Genomic DNA, 21,206 nt, shown 5'->3' on the forward strand with positions numbered 1-21,206 from the left:
ACTACTCCTTCCCTGTAAATAAAAGCCATTTGAACACACACAAACAAAGAAAAGAAAGACAACTAGAAAAAGTGCCCTTCTGGGCACAGGTCTCCACCAGGAGGATAGGAATATTTAGGAGTAATATAAACATGTTTTTTGTTTGTTTGTTCCAATCTTTGCCAATCAGGATGGAATATGGGAAATGGTGCAGATCCGTGTTGATGGCACGCATGCACAATCCACCTGTTGGTGGCGCTATAACAGGGCAATGTGAAATGGGTGGGCTATATTCCTCAGCCTAGTAGGAAAGTGCGTGAAAGATTTCACGTGAAATTGCACGCTGTGTTCATGATTTGAGGTTTTTTGTTCAAAACAGGCCAATCCTGCAAAATTTGAAAGCCAATGTTAAGCCAATTAGGATGGAATATGAAATATCAGACACATCCGTCTTGAGCACATGACTATGGAGATACTGTGTAACGATTTGCGGGATTTTTGGACAAAATCTGTAGGTGTACTGTGCAAAAACTTGTTTTGCACAAAGCGGCCTCCTGGTGGCGCTATAACAGGCCGTTCTGGAAATTTTGGGGCAGAGGTTCATCGTTGGCATCCAGGGAGTGTGTGTGCAAAATGTGGCATCGACCGGGTTAACGGTGGCCGAGATTAGCTTGTCACGGACGGACGGACGGACACACGGACGGACGGACGGAGTGCAAAACATACTCTCTCCCCATGCCTTCGGCCTGGTGGAGACAATAATCTGCGTGTGTAATCTAGTATGTCAAGGTAACAGTAATGTCATCTGTGATGGGGGGGAGTTCCACACCATTTGCGATCTACTTTGCATTTTAGGGAATTGATTACAAGATGCAGGGTTGAGGGACCTCTGTGTGGAGTCTTGGGTTATTGCGGAAGGGTCAGTAGCTGATGTGATCATAGAAGGTAGTAAGCATTGCTGAGTCTTGACTGGAAAGGCTGCCTTCTAAAGGATGACCTGGGGAGCATTTGACAGCTTCCAACATGATGTCCATCAGGTGTCGCTCACAGAGCTTTGTGAGAATTCCTCATTCAGCCTCATCATAGAGCTGTTCCAAGTCTACCATGACTTAGGTCACATTCATACCAGAGAGCTTTGCTGCGATTAAAACGAATCCTGCTGCGCATTGTCAGAAAGTTTGCTTCGTTTGGCAGGTGTGAAGGCTCATTCGAATCCTAATGCGCAGCAAATAACCGCATTTTACTCCGCCCAAAAACGTGGGTTTCGCTTCGCTTCGAATCGCACTTGACTACGATTCGGTGCAGGTGTGAATGCAATCCGCAGTAAATAAAGGAAATGAAGCAAACATAATGTGGCGGGTGAGGAGCTGAACACAGTTGGATGTCCCGTTACTGTGGATAGACGTGGTCGAATAAGGAGACTGAAGCCCTGATCGAAATGAGGACGTGTACATTAATCAATTGCTTAAGAAAACACATAAAAACACTGCAGTGACAGTGTATTATAGCCTACATAATATTCTGTCTGTCTGTCTGTCTGTCTGTCTGTGCGTGCCGTAAACATGGAGTGCTGTCACTGTGTGGGACTGGGGAGTTACATCAGTGCGCTCATGCAGCGCTGTGCTGCATGCCCAAAAGAACAGTGTGTGGCGGCTGCATGCGTGCGTAGAGAGAGAGAGAGGGGGGGGGGGGGTCCCAGGCGGCACGACACATGCACGTTATGAGTGTAATTTTATCACCATAGATTTCACTGTGTAGGCTATAGTTTATGAATGGAACACATTGATAAAGGTCCCCCCTGCTGCGTTTCCAATTGCTGCGAATGACAGTGTGAAGGCAAACCGCAGCCAATTAAATATGCAAGAATCCAATTTCCCCAACCCATACGGATCTGAGTCTACCGAAGTATTAGGTGAGAATCTGACCTTAACGTGGAGTTTCAGCTCTCTCTCTCTCTCTCTCTCTCTCTCAGTTCTAGGCGACCAAACCATACAAACTTCTGTGTACCACATTTGGTAAAAAATGCCCACTCATATATAGCGTGTGCGCACACACACACACACCACACGTTTAGGATTTTGTGGATTTAATACAAACCAACCATTCAGGTCAAGATTATTAGTATCTTCTGCAAAACATAACAATAGAAACACATGGATGAATTCAGAAGTCTTCCCGTTTGAACACTCAGGAATTCATCGTGTTGCTCTCGGACATAAAAAGTGCATATTCCGTGTCTGCGAGTGCGAATCGTTTCCTTGAATCAAAGAGGCAGTTCAAAGTGACTATCGATTGAGATACTCTTATACGCTTCGTCTGCTTTCTTGGGAGCAGAAACACCAAGAGGTAACCGTTTTATATATTTATACTTTGCAATTAGTTTTGAATGAATCAATTGCCATTGCACCACTGTGGTCGAAACTGAAACACACACACACACACACACACACACACACACACACACACACACACACACACACACACAGCTTGCAGATCGGAAGTTTTTGACCATTCTTGAATAAGGCTTAAGAGGTATTTTTTCCTTTTCTTTGTGTGTTTCAGTCAGTATCTGAAGCACAGGATACAGTAAGTAGCCTACAGCTAAAGGGATAAGAAAACAAAACAAAGTATCAAAGTAAAAAAAAAAAAAATGAGAGAAAGACATAAGCATGATATCCATTTGGTATCAGCCCTGCCTTACGTAATAATGAGAGAAAGACATAAGCATGATATCCATTTGGTATCAGCCCTGCCTTACGTAAGAACTTCCAGAGGCCGTATAAGCGGACGGGGCGTGAGAGTCCAAACGCAGTGCCGTGTTCCATATTACAAATGCTAACGTGTTAACATGCAGTGTGCTCAGCCAGCTCCCCAGAGGCAGAGCACAGACTGCACATCAAAGAGGAGTATTTCTGTCTTGGACTGTTGTAAACGCTCCCCAGTGGGTTTTCCCTATGGCGCTCTGCAAATGGACAACGCGTGGCTAATCTTTTTGGAAGGATTCAGCCGGAGGTCTATAGAAATCACCCACATGGGTATTCTCTTTGAACTGGAGAAGCGGGGCATGTTGTGGGCCTATGGTTGTCGAGGGCTGGAAACTCAGTCACATCTGCTGACCGCCAGCACATTATGAAACACCAGCACTGTAAGGAAACTGTCAGGGACGGAAAAAACACCTTATCACACATGCGCTTGCACGCACACGCACACAATACAGACCACCTGTAGGACACATGTATGGAGGTGTACACAGAGCTTATACACAGATTGCGAACGAAAATGAAAGCCTGGGTACCGATCCGAAACTAAAGGCCTATTCGTAGTCTGGATTTTCGGTGGTGAGGTGACCACCGCTCCGGTGGTGAGCTGACCACCGGAGCTGAAATAACGTTGAGCGGTGGTGAGTAAAAACAGAGAGAAGGGCTGGAGAGGTGCATGGCGGTGGTTTGCTCTTCACCATGGCTCGTGACGTCATGTTGTACTTCGGTGGTCACCTGTATGAGCCTTAAGGTTGACAAAATTGTCACGAGATTCAGTCTTGTCATCGTAGCTTGTTTTTTTTATTTAGTTTTCGTCGGTCCACTCTGCACGCTGACTGGCTGAGCCACCATGATTGGCAGAGAGCGGGCGTGTGTTACATTATTTGCTAAAACATCACAGGTATAGCAAATTCACAGCTAGGAGTAAATTAACAACAGAAGTAATTCTTCTTCAAAATGTGAAGAATTGCAGTGTTAAATTCACATTATGAAGCAAGCTGTGTACTGTAGAGCCGTCTGTTGTATGAAAGCAACTGCACATTCAAGGTTGTGTGTTTTAATAAATAAGATTACTGTAATCATGTTATTCAAATTCACAGTAAGACGCCCTGAGGGCGAGAAGCGACCTCGCCCTTTACACTCTTGTGTGGCCTTGGGCGGCAATGGTAGAGTGGCTGGATGGGAACGTGAGGTTCCCATTTCGGTCCCAGGCTCCCCCAGAGGTAGTGTATAAGTGTCCTTAATTGAGGATCACACTGAACCCCTAATTGCTGCAGGTTGGTGCCTTGCATGGTTTCCCCCGCCATCGGTGCATGTGTGAATGTAATGCACAGTCTATGCAAATTGCTTTGGATAACAGCGCTATATGAATGCACCATTTATCTTTTCTTGTGTTCCATTGCTTAATTTGACAACTTAGACCTTAGACCAATCTGACTGCATCTGCTCTACTGTAACTGTACTAACGGCAACAAGCTCATAAGCTACATAAGCTTAATAAAGTTTCATTTGACTTGAGAACGCACGCACGCACAGCACCACCATTACAATATAACCCTTCAATCGAAGAGTCCTGCACTTTTTACACACAGTAGTAGATTGCTTCTAAAGATCTCAGACAGAGTGATCTTTGTGTGAGAAGGTTCATATTGTTGTAGACATGCCAGGCGACAGAGATGAGATTACAGGAACTGTTCACTGCAACTGATACACTGTACAGATACTGTATCACCATTCAGGAAATATCAGTAGAGGTGGGGTGTTACAGTAGAAGCACAAGCATTTTACTGTTCGTTCGTGCATGCACTGTGTGTGCATGCATGAACGTCGCTCGCACGCACGCACACGCGTGCACGCACACACACACACACACACACACACACACACACACACACACACACACACACACACACACACACACACACACACACACACACACACACACACACACACACACACACGCAGTCAGAGTAACGTTGTGGGTGTTTCATTACAGCTGCCCTCTTTATAGAGCCTCGGGGCATAACCAGCAGATTGGCTCAATACGGAATATATCAGGAATATATTTAATTCTCTGGATCAACAAGCGTGCACACACACACACACACACACACACACACACACACACACACACACACACACACACACAATGAAGCGCACACATTTCTGAACCAGTGAAAAACCCCAGGACATCATGAAACGCAGCCTTGACATGATTGGGGTGGAAAGTGGAAACTATTTATTTACATAACCAGCATTGTTTTGAATCAGGCATTTAAGTACATTTAAGTCTTAAATTGTTTGTTATCCACCTAAGTCACCTGAATAGTGGTGACAATGTTTTGTCAGTAAGATACTGTAAGGGCAGGGTTTTTCAGTTTTTACCACATTGGTGCAATGGATTCATTCAAAACGAATTGCAAAGTATTGTGGAATATGAAACGCTTCCCTCTTAGGTTTTCTGCTCCCAAGAAAGCAGACGAAGCGTAAAGAGTATCTCAATCGATAGTCACTTTGAACTGCCAAGGACATGGGACACACATGACACACACGTTTCCTATGAAACATCATCGGACGCTTGCATGCTGCTGAGCAGGTTCAAGGCTCAGCTCTCCGCTTTACGATTTTGGGGGCGAGAGTTGACATTTCCAGATGGTTTACATTTTACAATGTGGCTGCTTTAGACCATATGTTATTTGAAGTGTTATTTCCCCTTCGGAGGCCTGGCTGATTGCTGTAATTCTGCAGGCTGGCTGTCTGGCCCCTTCCTTCTGCTTTTAGTGTGATACTGTCTGTCTGTCTGTCTGTCTGTCTGTGTACTGTAGGCTCGGCCAGTCTACTCTAGCTCACTAGGCTGCCCAGTAAACAGCTTGACAGACGCACGATAAGCCTCCCGGCTGCCTTCTGGAAGAGTCAGTGTGAGGTCAAAGAGAAGGTGTGTCTGTGTGTGACTGGTGAGAGTGAGATTTTACCCAAGAATTTGTGTACACACACGTCACACACATTTACTGTATGCATCCATGAATGTCATTTTTAACGAATTACTCTCATGCACTCTGTAGCAGCCTGCCCACACTACAGTATGTTAGCTCGGAGGCTTTTGGCTGCTTCCCGTGCGTGTGTGTGTGGGTGCGTGCGTGCGTGGCACTACTAGTGAAGGCTTTGCACACAGTCAATTACTATCAATCTTTTGATTGTGCAGTCGAAGCACACCCTGATACACTGCGATAAGGAACACAGTCACTGATAGAGGGTGCGCGCGCACACACACACACACACACACACACACACACACACACACACACACACACACACACACACACACACACACACACACACACACACACACACACACAGTGACACACACAGGTCCTAGATTGAAATGTACAGCCCAGATAGATCGTAACTGCCTCAGAACCTAATTTATTCCTATGCAATCTCTATCTAAGCAGGGCGCTTTTCTTCTTCTGTTTGGACTGTCCAGTTGAATTCAATACTCTCTTCTCCCACAGGAACACCACAGCATTAGGATATCTCAAAAGAACCACTTTCATGCCAAGAAATAATGAGGTGCCAAATATAGAATTGAAACATTAGCATAATAAGCCCATGGCTAACACATTGCTGGAAGTCTTTCAGGAGCAACAGGTTACTTTCAACAAAGTACTTATTTTATTCTATTCAATGGAATCAGAAAACCTTTTTCTCAAACGTGTCGGGTTGTATTAGAAAAAAAAAGTATGAAAACCGAAACACAGGAGAACAATGTCCTGTATCTATTCCAGGAGATAAAACTCCACATTCCAACCGGCGACTGCTCTGTTTTAGTACAGTGCTGGACTGCTGCCCAAATGTTGTGAAAAATAACATGAGCCAGACTTAAACACTGGCACCAGAGAACCCCCGACTGTGTCTTCCCCCGCAATAAGGCCCGCCTTGCTACCCCCCTGCTGTGAATATGACTGCACAGACAAAACGTTTGTAAAACAGCGGGGCCTCATCGTTTCAGCTGCTCTGAGTTCATGAAAGAGCAAAGTCCCGCTGACCTCTGCTCTGCTTGCTATAGTTTATAACTCCATGATTCACAAACGCTATCGGGTAATGTTCCAACTATCACTGCCACACTGCTGGCAGGCACTGAGCCCTTTCCATGTTAGTCATAAGCTCATATTTTATATTCCTGTGAGTATATACTCCCATATATTCCCACACACTTCATACATATTTGATATCTGCTGCTATGAGAATGAAGTCCCTTACTTGCACAAGAGTTACTGTAACTACTCTTCTCTGGCTTTAGTTTTCTTAGTACACAATTTATATTTGACATTTTTTTGTTTTATTTTCCTATTCTTATTCACGGTAGCTTGTACAGAACATAAGTTGACCCAATCTTCACGTCTGTAATTGTGTGACATGCCAAAGTGAAACTGAAGTTGCCTAGTAGTTTCTGCTGTCAGAAGGTCATGTTATACAATGTCCCATTGAGATAATATTTTTTCTTTTTCATGTCATATGAAAACACAGAATCATAGCTTCAAATTGACATTGGTTGTTCAGTTTGACCCACCAGTTTTGCAGAACATGGCGAGTTGAGAAAACAGGCTTGAAAGCTTCACTTCTGTGGATTCTATCTAAGGTCAGATTCTCACCTAATACTTCGGTAGACTCAGATCCGTATGGGTTGGGGAAATTGGATTCTTGCATATTTAATTGGCTGCGGTTTGCCTTCACACTGTCATTCGCAGCAATTGGAAACGCAGCAGGGGGGACCTTTATCAATGTGTTCCATTCATAAACTATAGCCTACACAGTGAAATCTATGGTGATAAAATTACACTCATAACGTGCATGTGTCGTGCCGCCTGGGACCCCCCCCCCCCTCTCTCTCTAGATCTATGCACGCAACCGCCACACACTGTTCTTTTGGGCATGGAGGCACAGCGCTGCATGAGCGCACTGATATAACTCCCCAGTCCCACACAGTGACAGCACTCCATGTTTACGGCACGCACAGACAGACAGACAGACAGACAGACAGAATATTATGTAGGCTATAATACACTGCAGTGTTTTTATGTGTTTTCTTAAGCAATTGATTAATGTACACGTCCTCATTTCGATCAGGGCTTCAGTCTCCTTAATCGACCACGTCTATCCACAGTAACGGGACATCTTTGCGCTGCGTAAAATATGCCTTCTCCGTCTCCAACTGTGTTCAGCTCCTCACCCGCCACATTATGTTTGCTTAATTTCCTTTATTTACTGCGGATTGCATTCACACCTGCACCGAATCGTAGTCAAGTGCGATTCGAAACGAAGCGAAACCCACGTTTTTGGGCGGAGTAAAATGCGGTTCTTTGCTGCGCATTAGGATTCGAATGAGCCTTCACACCTGCCAAACGAAGCGCACTTTCTGACAATGCGCAGCAGGATTCGTTTTAATCGCAGCAAAGCTCTCTGGTATGAATGTGACCTAACATTACACTAAAATAAATAATCTGTTTGTCTCCTCTCCTGAACAGTTAGTCTTGCCGCCATGACTGTCTCTGTATATTAAAAAAAAATCAGAAATATTGGAGAGGCACCTATTTGCCACTCAGCTAGCGCAAGCCAGTATAATTCCTGTCAGTCTGTCTATCCAATGTTTCTCTCAAATTGAGAGCTGGTCACAGCTCATCATGCACTCTGCAACATGCTGATTGAACATTGATTTGTTCAATATTGTCAATTTGCGTAAAAATGTTTCAGAGAGGAGCCTTATTTCCATTCTTTTGGTTTGTTATGAGGTTCCCATCCTCTATTCATCCTCTTATTAAACTGTTGTAGAGAGCTCCATTGAATTTAACCAAATAGATTTATTTTTAAGTGGTGCAACCACTTCCTTAAGTGACTGTGTGGGGCTGGGTGCGTCTGAGCACGAAAAAAGCATGGTTGTTTTTCACCACCTGTGCGCAACCTAACACACACACAAACACATACGCACATATTAACTGTATATGGTGATTTCGGGTGTGCCAGTGCAGTGCAGTGCAGTACAGTGCAGTACAGTACAGTAGAGGGACCCCCACATGGTAACTCTGTCCCCCCCGGGGACCCCCACACGGAGTTGCACCACTTACTTCATTTTACTTCGATTTTATTATTTCTCTTGGTCTGCCCCATCGCCATCTTCCTCCCTCTGGTACTTCAGATCAGTTTAATACAACAAACTTTGTATGCGGGATAACATTGCCAAAGCGTCAACATACTGATGCACGGATAAAGAAACAAAAAAAATGGATTGTCTCTCTGGTCCTCTCCTCTCTTTCTGCATCTCAATCTGTTCCCTTCTATCTCTCCCTCCTCAGTCTTTTGCTTCACTGCTTATACTTATGTGTGTGCACCTTTTTTATGTGTTACTGTGTGTGTGTGTGTGTGTGTGTGTGTGTGTGTGTGTGTGTGTGTGTGTGTGTGTGTGTGTGTGTGTGTGTGTGTGTGTTTGTGTGTTTTCGAGGAAAATAATGGGCACAAGATACAGATGCAAGTGGTTATATGGCAGTGTGTTCTGTAACCCTACCTGACTGTGTGCAAATGACTGTACAGTCAATTTTACTAAACACTTCCACTTCCTCTTGGCAATTATCTTTGTACTATTGGGGTTTTCCATATAGTACAGTCACTTGGGATGAGCTGGTAAGATGTACTGTAGGCTCACTGTACATATACACACATACGGGCGGCGTACGCTACGCACATGCACACGTGCATTTGGGACCATAACATGCACACAGTGCAATTCATAGTTGAAAAGCAACACATTTTGAAAGCATGCAGTTTCCCTTCAAGCTGTTTTGAGTATAAACCCTACGTTTCACCATGGAGGAACCCTTTGTAGATACAGTGGGACATAAATAAGAACGAACACACGCACATGCGCGCACACACACACACACACACACACACACACACACACAAAACGGAGGATTTGCGGCATACCCAAAGATTTCTTCCTTTTTTTTTAAAGCTAACTTTTGAGTGTTTTGTGTACCTCGGGCTTTGCTTCTAGAAACACACATCTCCCACAGTGTTAAGTAAGCCTTAAATAAAACGTCTGGGTTTCCGAGGCTAAGTAAGCCTCAGCAGACATGCAGACTCACATCCAGCACACGCCTTTGGAGTGATTCACCCATGGGTCTGAATACACATGTGGGATATAGAGATGTCGCGTTCACAGTAAGTTAAATTGTAAGTATTGGAGCAATGTTTTAATGGTTGCAGGCCCATTTCTCATGACACAATTGTGAGCTTGTAGATCTGCTGTACTTTTTGTTGTGAGCGTGTAGATCCAGTTTCACTATAGGGTCCTGGGGAGACGTCTAATTTCTCTTTTTGAGTCTCGAGCAAGAACAGTTTAGGACGTTTGTGTTTTGAGGAGTAGTGGATCAGAGGAGACTTAATTAGAAGCCCTCACACACAACTGTGGTGCAGATGAGAGGACCAGCCCTGACACCTTAGTCTCCCGGCAGTTCTATTGATTGATTGATTTTTTTTTATTTCTCAGTATGTAGAATGGGTACATTTCAAACAAATGTTAACATTCACAATGTTAACATTACGTAGATTTTCTGTGGTCTGGGGGTTTTCTGGCTCAAACAAGTGCTCTGATTGGCCTGTGGACTGTGAGGTAAGAGTCCACAAATCCCATATTATGACATAGGAATTTGCCAGCAGATGTCACTGTTGAGGCCTGTTTGCCTGTTTTCATTGCAGCTCAAAAGGCTTCAGAACACACAGAAAATACCACCATACCACAGGAAATCCGCTGAATGTTCAAAGTTCAGGTTGTTTGGGTGTAATTGATCTCATAAAAAAGGAAAAGGAAAAAATTAAAATAAATGAAAATGAATGTCATGAAACCTTTAACCAACCCATTTTGGGCGGGAACCCCTTTTGGTGTTTTAAACATTGTTATAATTTAGCTATTGAAAAATAGCAGATCTACAAGCTTGTAGGCCTGCTATTTAAAATCTTTTTTATTTCGACATCAGGCCAAAATGGGTTAAATGAGCACTCCAGATTTGACTGTGTGCTGCTTCCCTTTTCCTCAGTCTTGTCTTAATAGCCCTGCTGGTATCCATTTAACACTGCGTAGCCGTGATGTACGACTTGTGTTTTTCGGTCTCATCCGTCCTTTTCTCCTTTTTCTTCCACCGTTTCATTCGTTCCCCCGATTTATCTCCTCCTTCCTAATGCGGCTGGTAGACATGTCTTGTTCAGTCTGGGTGATGTATTGCTGCTGCAGGTTTTTTGTTTAGGTTCGCTGCTGTTGTTGTTGTTGTCACTGATCCTCTGCTTTTCTCAGGCTTTGGGTCCAGACAGACAAATAGAGCCCTGTATTCCCCACTTTTGTCTTTAATTAAAAATGCAGATGTACGATTGTACGCACACACACACACGTATGTGTACTTTCCGAGTTGGTTTTGCCTTCAAGCTCAAGATGACATTTTAACGTTATAACAATTCTACAAAGCAAATTAAATTGGGTCAACCTGGGTGTAAATTACAGCATGCGACGGTGTCTTGGACCCGTGTTGATTAAACATGCAGCACTATGCACTTCTATCCTTCTAGCCTCCAATTCACCTCCCAGCAGACCAGTTTCTCTATCTCTCTCTCTCTCTGTCTTCCCTACAGCGACGTTAGATCTTACTCCCTCCCTTTTCCTCTTTGTTGCTGCCTTTCTTCTCTCCACTTTATAAGTCCTGTCCAGTTTCCTCCAGTCGTACCTTTCCACCTTGCTTTCCTTCCTCCGTGCCTGGCTGACCGCCGGCCGGCCTTCCTTCCTTCCTACTCCACAACGTCATAACATATACAGTCACTGGGCTTCTTTTTCCGAGGGGTCTGAGAGGTTTGTTTTTGTTTCTCACAACCACTGTGTATACTGTACTTTCTAAACCTTGAAGCGGCCCCGGAAACGTATTGTACGTTCTTGAATGTAAGAAAGAAAGTAATTTGCTGTTGGTAATCCTTCAACTTTTCAAGTCAAGGCCAGTCCAGGCATTGCCGTATACAGTATGTATTACTGTACATGCACTGGTGGTGTGGCCTAGCATAACCTTTCCATCACACTGGGCACATTTTGTCTTCGGTGAATAAATACAAAGGTTTTCAAGGATGGAATATCCTGGAGCCATGATGGACTGAGCGTGACAGTAAGGTGATCAAGAAGGGTTGTCTGTCATCCATCAGAATCTATCTCATTGCAATCTCTCTAGGTCGTCCTCAGACGAGCCCTTCCATCGTCGTTTCCAGTCATCCCGGTTCTCCATACATCTGGCCAGTTCGTTGGTACTTTGCACTTCTGCGTCGTTCTTGAGTACATCCACGTATGTTAATGTGGGACGTCCTCGTGATCGATGCCTGTGTGTTGGTTCCCACAGCACCAGTTTGCTGGCTGGCAGCTCTTGGTGTCTTTGGCAGTGTCCTGCAAGTCCCATTCTCCTGGCTGCTATTTTCTGGCTCACCCTTGGCATTCCATCATACAGATTTGTGTGCTCTTATTGATGCTCTTATTGCAATCAATAGTATATCATAGAGGTGATACAATATAAATAGTACAGTTGCAGTGGTTGAAGGTTGTCTCCCTGCTCTTCGATTGTGTTGTTCATTCATCGGTATCGTTATCATTCTGGGTGCGGATGACCCTTTAACTGCGTCAACATTGCCAGCTTCACTCTGACATGAGAAATATTTTTTGTCTCCACCAGGCCGAAGGCATGGGGAGAGACTTTCTTATATACTATATATCTATGATGAACATGCACAAGCATGACTAAAATATCTAGAAAACGCATATTACAAACATGAAAACCCCAAGAAAGTGTTGAAGTTGTGCCTTAAAAATCATTAAAATAAGATCTGTTTGCAAAAGGGGTGAAGTGGCCTTTTAAGGTACTTTGGGCGGGAACCCCCTTTGGTGTTTTAAGCATTATGTTATGCTTTAGCTATGGCGCGCTATGAGCTTGTAGATCTGCTATTTTTAACGACTGACATAGACACATAGCTTTTTCTGAAAACTGTCAGGATGTAGAAGACATTTTTAGAATCTGATCTCAGGTCAAAATGGGTTAAGGTACTTGGTTACTATCCACCACTGCCCACTTCCATAAGCATTACATTGCGGTATGTGGTATAGGTATAGCCTATATGCAGCGCAGCCTGCCGAGCCACAAGGACACCCTCCCTCCCGGATGGATGGATTTCCTCACATAGGAAATGATGCGAGGCCAGAGAATGCCCTTCCAGGAAGCAGCGGCGCCCTGACTCAATAGACTGATGTGGGCTGTCTTTGTCCCCTCCAAGTATCCTTGGGTTCAGTTTTCAGGGTCACGTTCAGACGATATCCCACCTGGGGATAGTGTTACTGAGCTGTTAGCAGTGGCCTCTTATAGATTTCCAATAACAGGATGTCAAATGCTCCGAGATCATATTAATGCAAGAATGTTTCGTCTTTTTTTATTATATCCTAGAGCATGATGCTAAATATAAATTGAAAATACACAAGCTGGCACACGCACGCACGCACACACACACACACGCACGCACGCACGCACGTGCACACACACACACACACACACACACACACACACACACACACACACACACACACGCACAAAACAGTATCAACTTTTAACTGTTTGTTCGAGTATATGCAAGTATGCAGCTCCTCCTTAGACATCGAAAGTGCAACACTGCTGTGGTCATGGATACATGTGTTGGTGTGTGTGGTGAATGGTGCATTTATATAGGCGCTTTACATGGCTTGTGCATTACATTCACCCATTCACACACACACATTCACACACCAATGCCGGAGGAAACCATGCAAGGCACCAACCTGCACATCGGGAGCAATTAGGGGTTCAGAGTCTTGCTCAAGGACACTTCGACACAAACTCTGGGGGAGCCCACAGGGTTCGAACTGGCAACTCGGTCACTCTACCCCTGACCCGCTGTGTGTATGTGTGCTGTGTTCTTTTCCTTGCTGCCTTGGTGTGTGTGTGTGTGTGTGGTGTGTGTGTGTGTGTGTGTGTGTGTGTGTGTGTGTGTGTGTGTGTGTGTGTGTGTGTGTGTGTGTGTGTGTGTGTGTGTGTGTGTGTGTGTGTGTGTGTGTGTGTGTGTGTGTGTGTGTGTGTGTGTGTGTGTGTGTGTGTGTGTGTGTGTGTGTGTGTGTGTGTGTGTGTGTGTGTGTGTGTGTGTGTGTGTGTGTGTGTGTGTGTGTGTGTGTGCGCGTGTGTGTGTGTGTGCGTGCGTGCGTGCGTGCGTGCGTGCGTGCGTGCGCACGCACACGTGTGTAGTGCCTCGTCTGTGATTTATAGCAGTTTTATTTCATGGGCACCCATTTATCACAGGGACAACAGCCAGGGCCCTCTGAAACAAGCCTACTTAATTACTCAGACACCATTATGGAAGCCCCCTGCTGCGTGATAAATTCAGCCTCTTAACCAGAGGGCTCATTAATACCTGTAACTGTGTGTGTACAGTGTGGTCAATTAGTGAGTGACGTCTCCCCCTCGTTATCGCCACACCGAGGCTCTTGTTGAAAGCTGCGTGAGTGGACGCACGCGGGTGAAATGACCCGTCAACGTATTCCGACAGACATACTAGTCACTTTGAGTGGCACCACACAAAGCCCGACCTAATAGTCACTTTGAGTGGCACCACACAAAGCCCAACCCAGTAGTCACTTTGAGTGGCACCACACAAAGCCCGACCCAATAGTCACTTTGAGTGGCACCAAACAAAGCATGAACATGTCGGACATTACTATTACTAACCCTACCCCAAACCCCAGGCCTAAACATAACCGCAAGCACGTCGCAAGTTTGCAACACGACCAAAGCAAACAGACTTTATCCGCAAAAATAAATTGTTTGCGGTGAACACACAAATGATTTGAGGAGGATTTGAACCCACTCAACCCAGGAGGTATGGATTGAAAGTCTATTGCCTAACGAGGCATGCTACGAGCTGGCTGCTGGAATGCTTTTCTAGAGTCCAGTAAGGAAAAACCCCACCCAGTAGGGAAGGGGTTGGGGGAGGGGGCGAGGCTCCCCATCCCCTCCCTTATTTCTCGGAGATATAGCTGAGACCCCAATTTATATTGTAAAATCAATGTTAATTTGATACCCTAACGGGTCCATTTGTACACTCTCAGAGTTACAGACCCATAAGGGTCCATTTGGTTCCTAACTATCATTTAGCTGCGGACCCCCTGGAACTCCCTCGAGGACCCCTGGGGGTCCCCGGACCCCACTTTGGGAACCGCTGGACTAGAGCAGGTGTGGGCAACTTTTGGCACCGATGCAAACATTGGCAGGAAGGAGGGTGATCACTGGCATCAGTGTGTGAAGAGAGGACATTTGGTTTAAAATTAAACTACTTAAAAATATGGTAAAATGAATGAAGTCCCTCACATTTGTATGTAAATTACATCCTGCACATAATTATACATTCATTAAAACTCAGAACTCTTGACTGGGGAGGGAGTCTAATTATCATTATAATTTGAAAGAAAATATTTTAAAAGAAGGGAAATGTTTATATCAAAATATCAATCAAAATATGTTGGAATTGTTGATGTGGTGTCATTAAAATTGATGTTGACATGGTACACTGACTATCGAGAAAATAAAAACATTATGGCACTTAATTTGAAAAAGGTTGCAGACCCCTGGACTAGAGTGTGTTTGTGTGCGCGTGTGTGATTATAATGTGTGTGCATTTGCTGCTTATCGCTTTTCAAAAGCATTCTGCTGACAAAGGCCATTCCAGCCAGTACGTGTCGCGATTCAGTTCTTGATGAAAATAGCCGATCTACAAGCTCACAATGTGTCGCTTGACTTGCGAGTTTGTAGATTGCCAATTGTATTTGTCATATAAATGGGGCTTAACAGAGCGGCGGAGTCATAAATCATGCGCTCTGTTCTTTCTCCTCCCACTTGCTCAGAAAGATTTGCTCTCCCTTCTCCCTGTCTCTCAAATACCTAGTTATTAGTAAAATGTGAGTAAGAACTGTTTTCTTTTTGTCATTACTTACTCATGTTCAAGTTCACAAGTTTTATAAGCAAGGGTTTTATTATTGTTCAAGGATTCATGTTTGTTCATTGCACTGCGTACTTACATATGTACAACTGTAACTATTGCAGGAGTGAAATAGAGCACATAATAAAGTGTAAAAAGCACAAAAAAGATAAGTATATAGCACATATCAATAATGGTCTACTATAGCTATTTATAGCTAAAGAATAGCAACGTAATAAAAGTGGTTTTGGCTCCTAAATGAGATAATGTTTAGCTGAAGGCTGTATCCTGACTGACTTTGTGTGACGCTGAGAAATGAAAGGCTGCGGTCAAACAAGGTTTTCATTCTCCATATCGTTTTCCCTGCCCTGTAATTAGATTCACAAACGTTTGCCCGGGGCCTAATGTTTATGAAAATGGCACCAATGTTTCACCATCCGTCGTACAAACTCTATTTCACCCCACAGCTTCCTCTCGTCCCTGACTGCTGTACGGGATACCGGAGAACTCGCCAGTTCACCGACTCCCCGCGGTTTAGTGCATTTTAGTTTTGACTTCACCTTCAGAGAGAGGATAGTTGTTGAGAGTTTACACTAGATGAAGTGGGAATGCTGAAGTTTAAACACCAACGTACCGGAACAATGTAATTCATTAGTACACAATATCCTGAATTATCATTGGTATTCACATACTCAACTTTTTATCATTGAATAGCTGACCAATGTGACCATTTAATTGCACAAAACAAGTTGATCACTTTGGAGATGAACTATAACATCTGTGGGCATGCTTTGGTGCCAAAGACAGTTGGATGGAAATGTGTCTGCGCTGTCATGTGTGCACCGTCCGCTGGGGGGGGGGGGGGGGGGTGGGGGGTGGGGGGGGGGGGTTGTCAACTAGTCCAGTCTAAGCTCTGTCTGGTTTACCTCTGGCAAGGTACACTTACTGGCAACTGATGATGTCTCTACTGGCAAGGTGCACTTACTGCCAACTTTTATTATTGCCTGCAATCTCGCTCTCGCTCTCGCTCTCGCTCTCTCTCTCTCTCGCTGTCCCTGTAGGCACGTTCATCGGTAAAGGAGACAAATTGTTTTGTTTTACACTCTCTCAAGTTTAAAGGGAGAGTTCTGAGCGATCTTAGGCTTGGTGTGTGGTGTAGTACTGTACAGTACTGTACATATAGCTCTATACCGACTTCAGGACAGAATGCTGGTGGTCATCATGACATCATCCATATGCTAGCTGGGTGGCCGGAGGCGAAGGTGCCAAAACGCACGCACACAGTCGCACGCACACACACACATGGATGAGAGGCTAAACACACAAACACACACACACAATGTGACCTGCCAAAGTCCGTTTGAATTAGGATGTAGCTGAAAACACATTTGAGGTTGTGTGAAGTAACTGAAGTTCCATTTTAATGTTATTCTTGTGCTGCATGTATACCCAAAGAGGTCACATTACAAATGTACTGTACAACCAGCCTCTGTTTTGGGGTTGAAATGGTCTCAAACAGCTAATCAGCCAGTATGCATACAGTACCACATAATTGCTGCATCCTGCGTTCCAATGTAGCTCATTTTGTTTGTTTGTTTGTTTGTTTCCATTCCGTCTCAATGGCGTCTCATAGACACTAGTAATCATTCTAATCAATGCCAAAAGAGAGGGAGAGGAAAACAAAAAAGATGCAAGTTGTATCTTGGCCAATTTCTTTGCTTTTTGGATCAAATGTATGTTACCATGTGTTAGGCTTCCGATGATGCATCCCTGACTTTGGTTTTGCTTTGGGTAAAAGAAAAAAAAACATATTGTCGCCACCAGGCCGAAAGCGTGGCCGAGACTATGTTTTCTGTTTTTCCGTGCGTGCGTGCGCGTACGTGCGCCATTGCTTTTACCATTGTTCCTACAGATTTTGTCCAAACATCACACAATCATTATCTCTACCATATAGTTATGTGACCAGGATGGATCTGTCCGATTTTTCATATTCCATCCTGATTGGCTAAGCTTGGCATCTAAAACTTGCATAAGTGGTCCGTTTTGAACCAAATGCTTCAAATCACGCACGGAGTGACCGATGGCCGTGAAACTTCACATTGGCCTGTTATAATTTGAACTACTGTTATCTCTATGGTCAAGACGGACCTTCATATTTCATCCTCATTCCCTAAGATTGACTTTTACAAGCTGGCCAGGGGGAAGGAGGCCTGTGTCCCCGAGGAGCACATTTTTCTGAAATGTGTTTCATTTGAAAACACATAATTTTGGTCCAGTGACACATAGTCGTGGAACAAAGTATAAATTAAGGGTCCTCTGATGTCATCATAATTTTTGTACAACTCACAGCATAGATCTTTGTACATAATGTCCTCCCTCCTGCAGATTATTATTTATTATTTCTCACTATTTCTCCTTGGCGGGACGGCCTGTTATTCCTCAGTAACTCATTTCTCCCCCTTGCCCTTCTTGGCCGTAGGATATTACATATCTGTCTGCACTCAATCCCCTCATCAGAGATTACTCTATTTCGGTCTCTGGCTTTAGTTCTCCCTATCTGCTCTACCTCATGCCATATTGTGTGTCTCCTGATTATATATTCATTTCTTTTCTGTTCTCCTTCCACATTATTCTATCACAACACACATACTCTACCTCAGCCACTATCTTCATTGTTTGTCCTTTGTGTGCTGTAATAATTGTTTATTTGTCTGTTTACTACTGTAGTAATACTTTGGTTTACTCTTTCGTCACATGTTTCTTTTTAATAGTTTCATCATGATCCAAGACAACATAATCACCCATAGTAAAGGCGTACTGTGCATAATATAGTGAGAAAAGATACCTCGATTGTTGAGGTTTCTTTTTTCTTTTCTTTTTTGCATAAATCAGTGCTATTGAACACCCTTTACGTCTGTGTGTTGGTTAAAAAAAAATACTGAACCACTGAAAGGTAGTAAAAGGTGCTTCGGACAAAACCTCTTAACTCCATTGGACCCTCAAACCTGCTAAAACAACTAACTCCACCTCTCAAGTAATTGACAATATATAAAGTCAGTTAAGTCACAACACCAACGTTGATGAGGCAGTATTGCTTTGTTTTCAAAATATATGGTTTTCTTCATTTCCTGGAAAATGAACATTTTGGAGTTCGTTGCAGCAGAGATATGTATTTCTCACGGTATCCGTCTTTACGGTATATTTACGTCTTTACGGAAGTTCTCATGCCTTTTTCAATGTCTGAAATAAGTTATGTACAATATGAGCTCATCTCAATGGTCACCCTGCACCTGTATCCATCGCAACATTTTGTGAATTTTACTATTACTCTCTTAAATATATCCCAAACGTAATTTCACATGCTTGTCGTCTTCCAGGATATTCTACGTATCCCACGACTCCCAGGACCTGAAGATCTTCAGCTACATCGCCAGGGATGGACAGAGCAACGTGTTCCGCTGCAACGTGTTCAAGTCCAAAAAGAAGGTGAGCTCAGCGTCGCCTCGTTCTTTATCGCGCCACGTTGCATCATGCATCACAGATTGTCGTGAGCTTGTAGATCGGCTATTGTCAGAGTGTCAGAGTCAGTGTCTGCTTTGATGCTTTGAATTGCTTTGATGCTTTTGAATTGTTTTAGCCATGTAAAGCACTGCTGTACATAATCTGTAAAGTGTCTGTCTGTCTCCTTCTTTAAACCGCTTTGCTCCTCACTGCCTCTGACCAGTGACCACTTGATCTGAAGTTTCACACAGACATTGACCATTCTGTTATGCAGGGCATCTCAAAGCCTTTTTTTCACAATAGGTGGCGCTATAACAGCCCACTTTACCTTTTTCTAATGGATTCCTTGGATTCCTGGATGCCTTGGGTCATGGCATCTCCCCAATAATACGTCCATTTGCGTCTAGAAAGATGTTGCACCGTTCAAAACACTTTTTGATCTTCCACCTACAGATTTTTGTCCAAATCTCACAGAAGTCGGTACACAATCTACACATGATCTCTGGACCTATCCGATTAAAACACAGCAGGCATAATTTTGATAGTCCATCTCGTTCAGCCGTAAGCAGCTTCCGAAGTTAGTGGGAGAGGCCTATTTTACAAAAACATGCCACCAATCACGTCCATTTTCATCCATAGGGGGAGCCGCAAATGCGGAAAAATGTAAACGTTTGTTGCTTTTTGGGGGATAAATCCCCTCCAAATTACTTATATACATGATAAAACATGATCACGGGGTGACTTGACATTGTAATTGGCTATTTTTCCGAAGGTGTCTGTGCCATCGAGGCAACCACACTTTCCCCAGAATTGCACCTTTCCTGTACTACTTGCCCGAAGTGCCTCTGAGAGCAGACTGATTACACCTCAAAATACATGCATCAACAACATGATCTATTAAATCACATTACCCACACTGTACATCATTTGGTGTGAATATATTTGAACGGGTTAAAGACTAGTATATAAATAATGTTTGGTTTGGTTCGATGCTGCAGAGTATACAATTCATCAGGCTTGTGAGAGACGGCGTTCGGCACAGCTGCAGTTTGTAGGAGTTACAGAGGTGCTTTGACACACTAACGAGACCTAGCGGTCGATATGCAGAGCTCCTCTGTGAGGATCCTAGCATCATGAGGCTTCTTAGTTCCGCTACGGGGCTCTCATCATCGGCCGCCAAAGGTTGGTTGTGTAGCTTGGCTGTTGAGTTTAATTTTATTTAACACATTTAGACCTACCATCGATTCTATACAAATGTCTTCTAAATCCTGACAGTTTTCTGAGAAACCTATGTTTCTATGTTAGTGGTGCTCAAAGTATTTCATGTCAAGGACCTCCAAAAATATATGTAATTGGCCGCCCATCTGAAAATATCTTGTTCCAGTGACCCCCGGAAGCAAAGATTTGAGTTAAAAATGTTCGCTCTGCAAGAATATATATTCCAAATTTGTGCCACATTTTCACGGTTTTTCAAAAATAGCAGCCCTACAAGCTCATAGCGCGGCACTCGGTGCCACGCTATGAGCTACCAAAATGGGTTCCCGTTCAGAATGGGTTAATGGCATATAGATATTCATTTTCATGCATCATTTAGGCCTAGACAATGCAATTGCTTGCAATAATGCTGGAGGAAACTAGTGTAGGGCCACACGGTTATCTGCAGGCAGCACTTTCCTAAACACTTCCAGAAATACAAAGCAGTTTGAAGCACAATGCGGTTTAGACTCTGTCACGCTAAAATGTGTCGCCGTACTGCACAGTTCCCCAAAATGTTTGCATTTTGATCTTTATATTGTTAACCCATTGACCTACTATAGTTTACTGTAGCACACTACTGTAGCCCTATGTGAAACAATTAAAATTTAATTATACAAGCTCATGTTGTTGTTATCTGGACTTTAC

The 21,206-nt window shown here is 43.8% G+C and overlaps 1 protein-coding gene across 3 annotated transcripts in view; it reads left to right on the plus strand.

The window, feature by feature from the left end:
• Positions 1-21,206, plus strand: part of nos1apa (nitric oxide synthase 1 (neuronal) adaptor protein a) — a 210,436-nt gene that overhangs the window by 85,299 nt on the left and 103,931 nt on the right. For all 3 annotated transcript variants that reach the window (XM_083767702.1, XM_083767703.1, XM_083767704.1), the window contains one exon: positions 19,181-19,289. In XM_083767702.1, the coding sequence (XP_083623828.1) occupies positions 19,181-19,289 (109 nt within the window). The remainder of the gene's footprint in view (positions 1-19,180; positions 19,290-21,206) is intronic.

The sequence above is a fragment of the Protomyctophum parallelum genome (assembly GCF_964188405.1).
Source record: "Protomyctophum parallelum genome assembly, chromosome: 6".
NCBI lineage: Eukaryota > Metazoa > Chordata > Actinopteri > Myctophiformes > Myctophidae > Protomyctophum > Protomyctophum parallelum.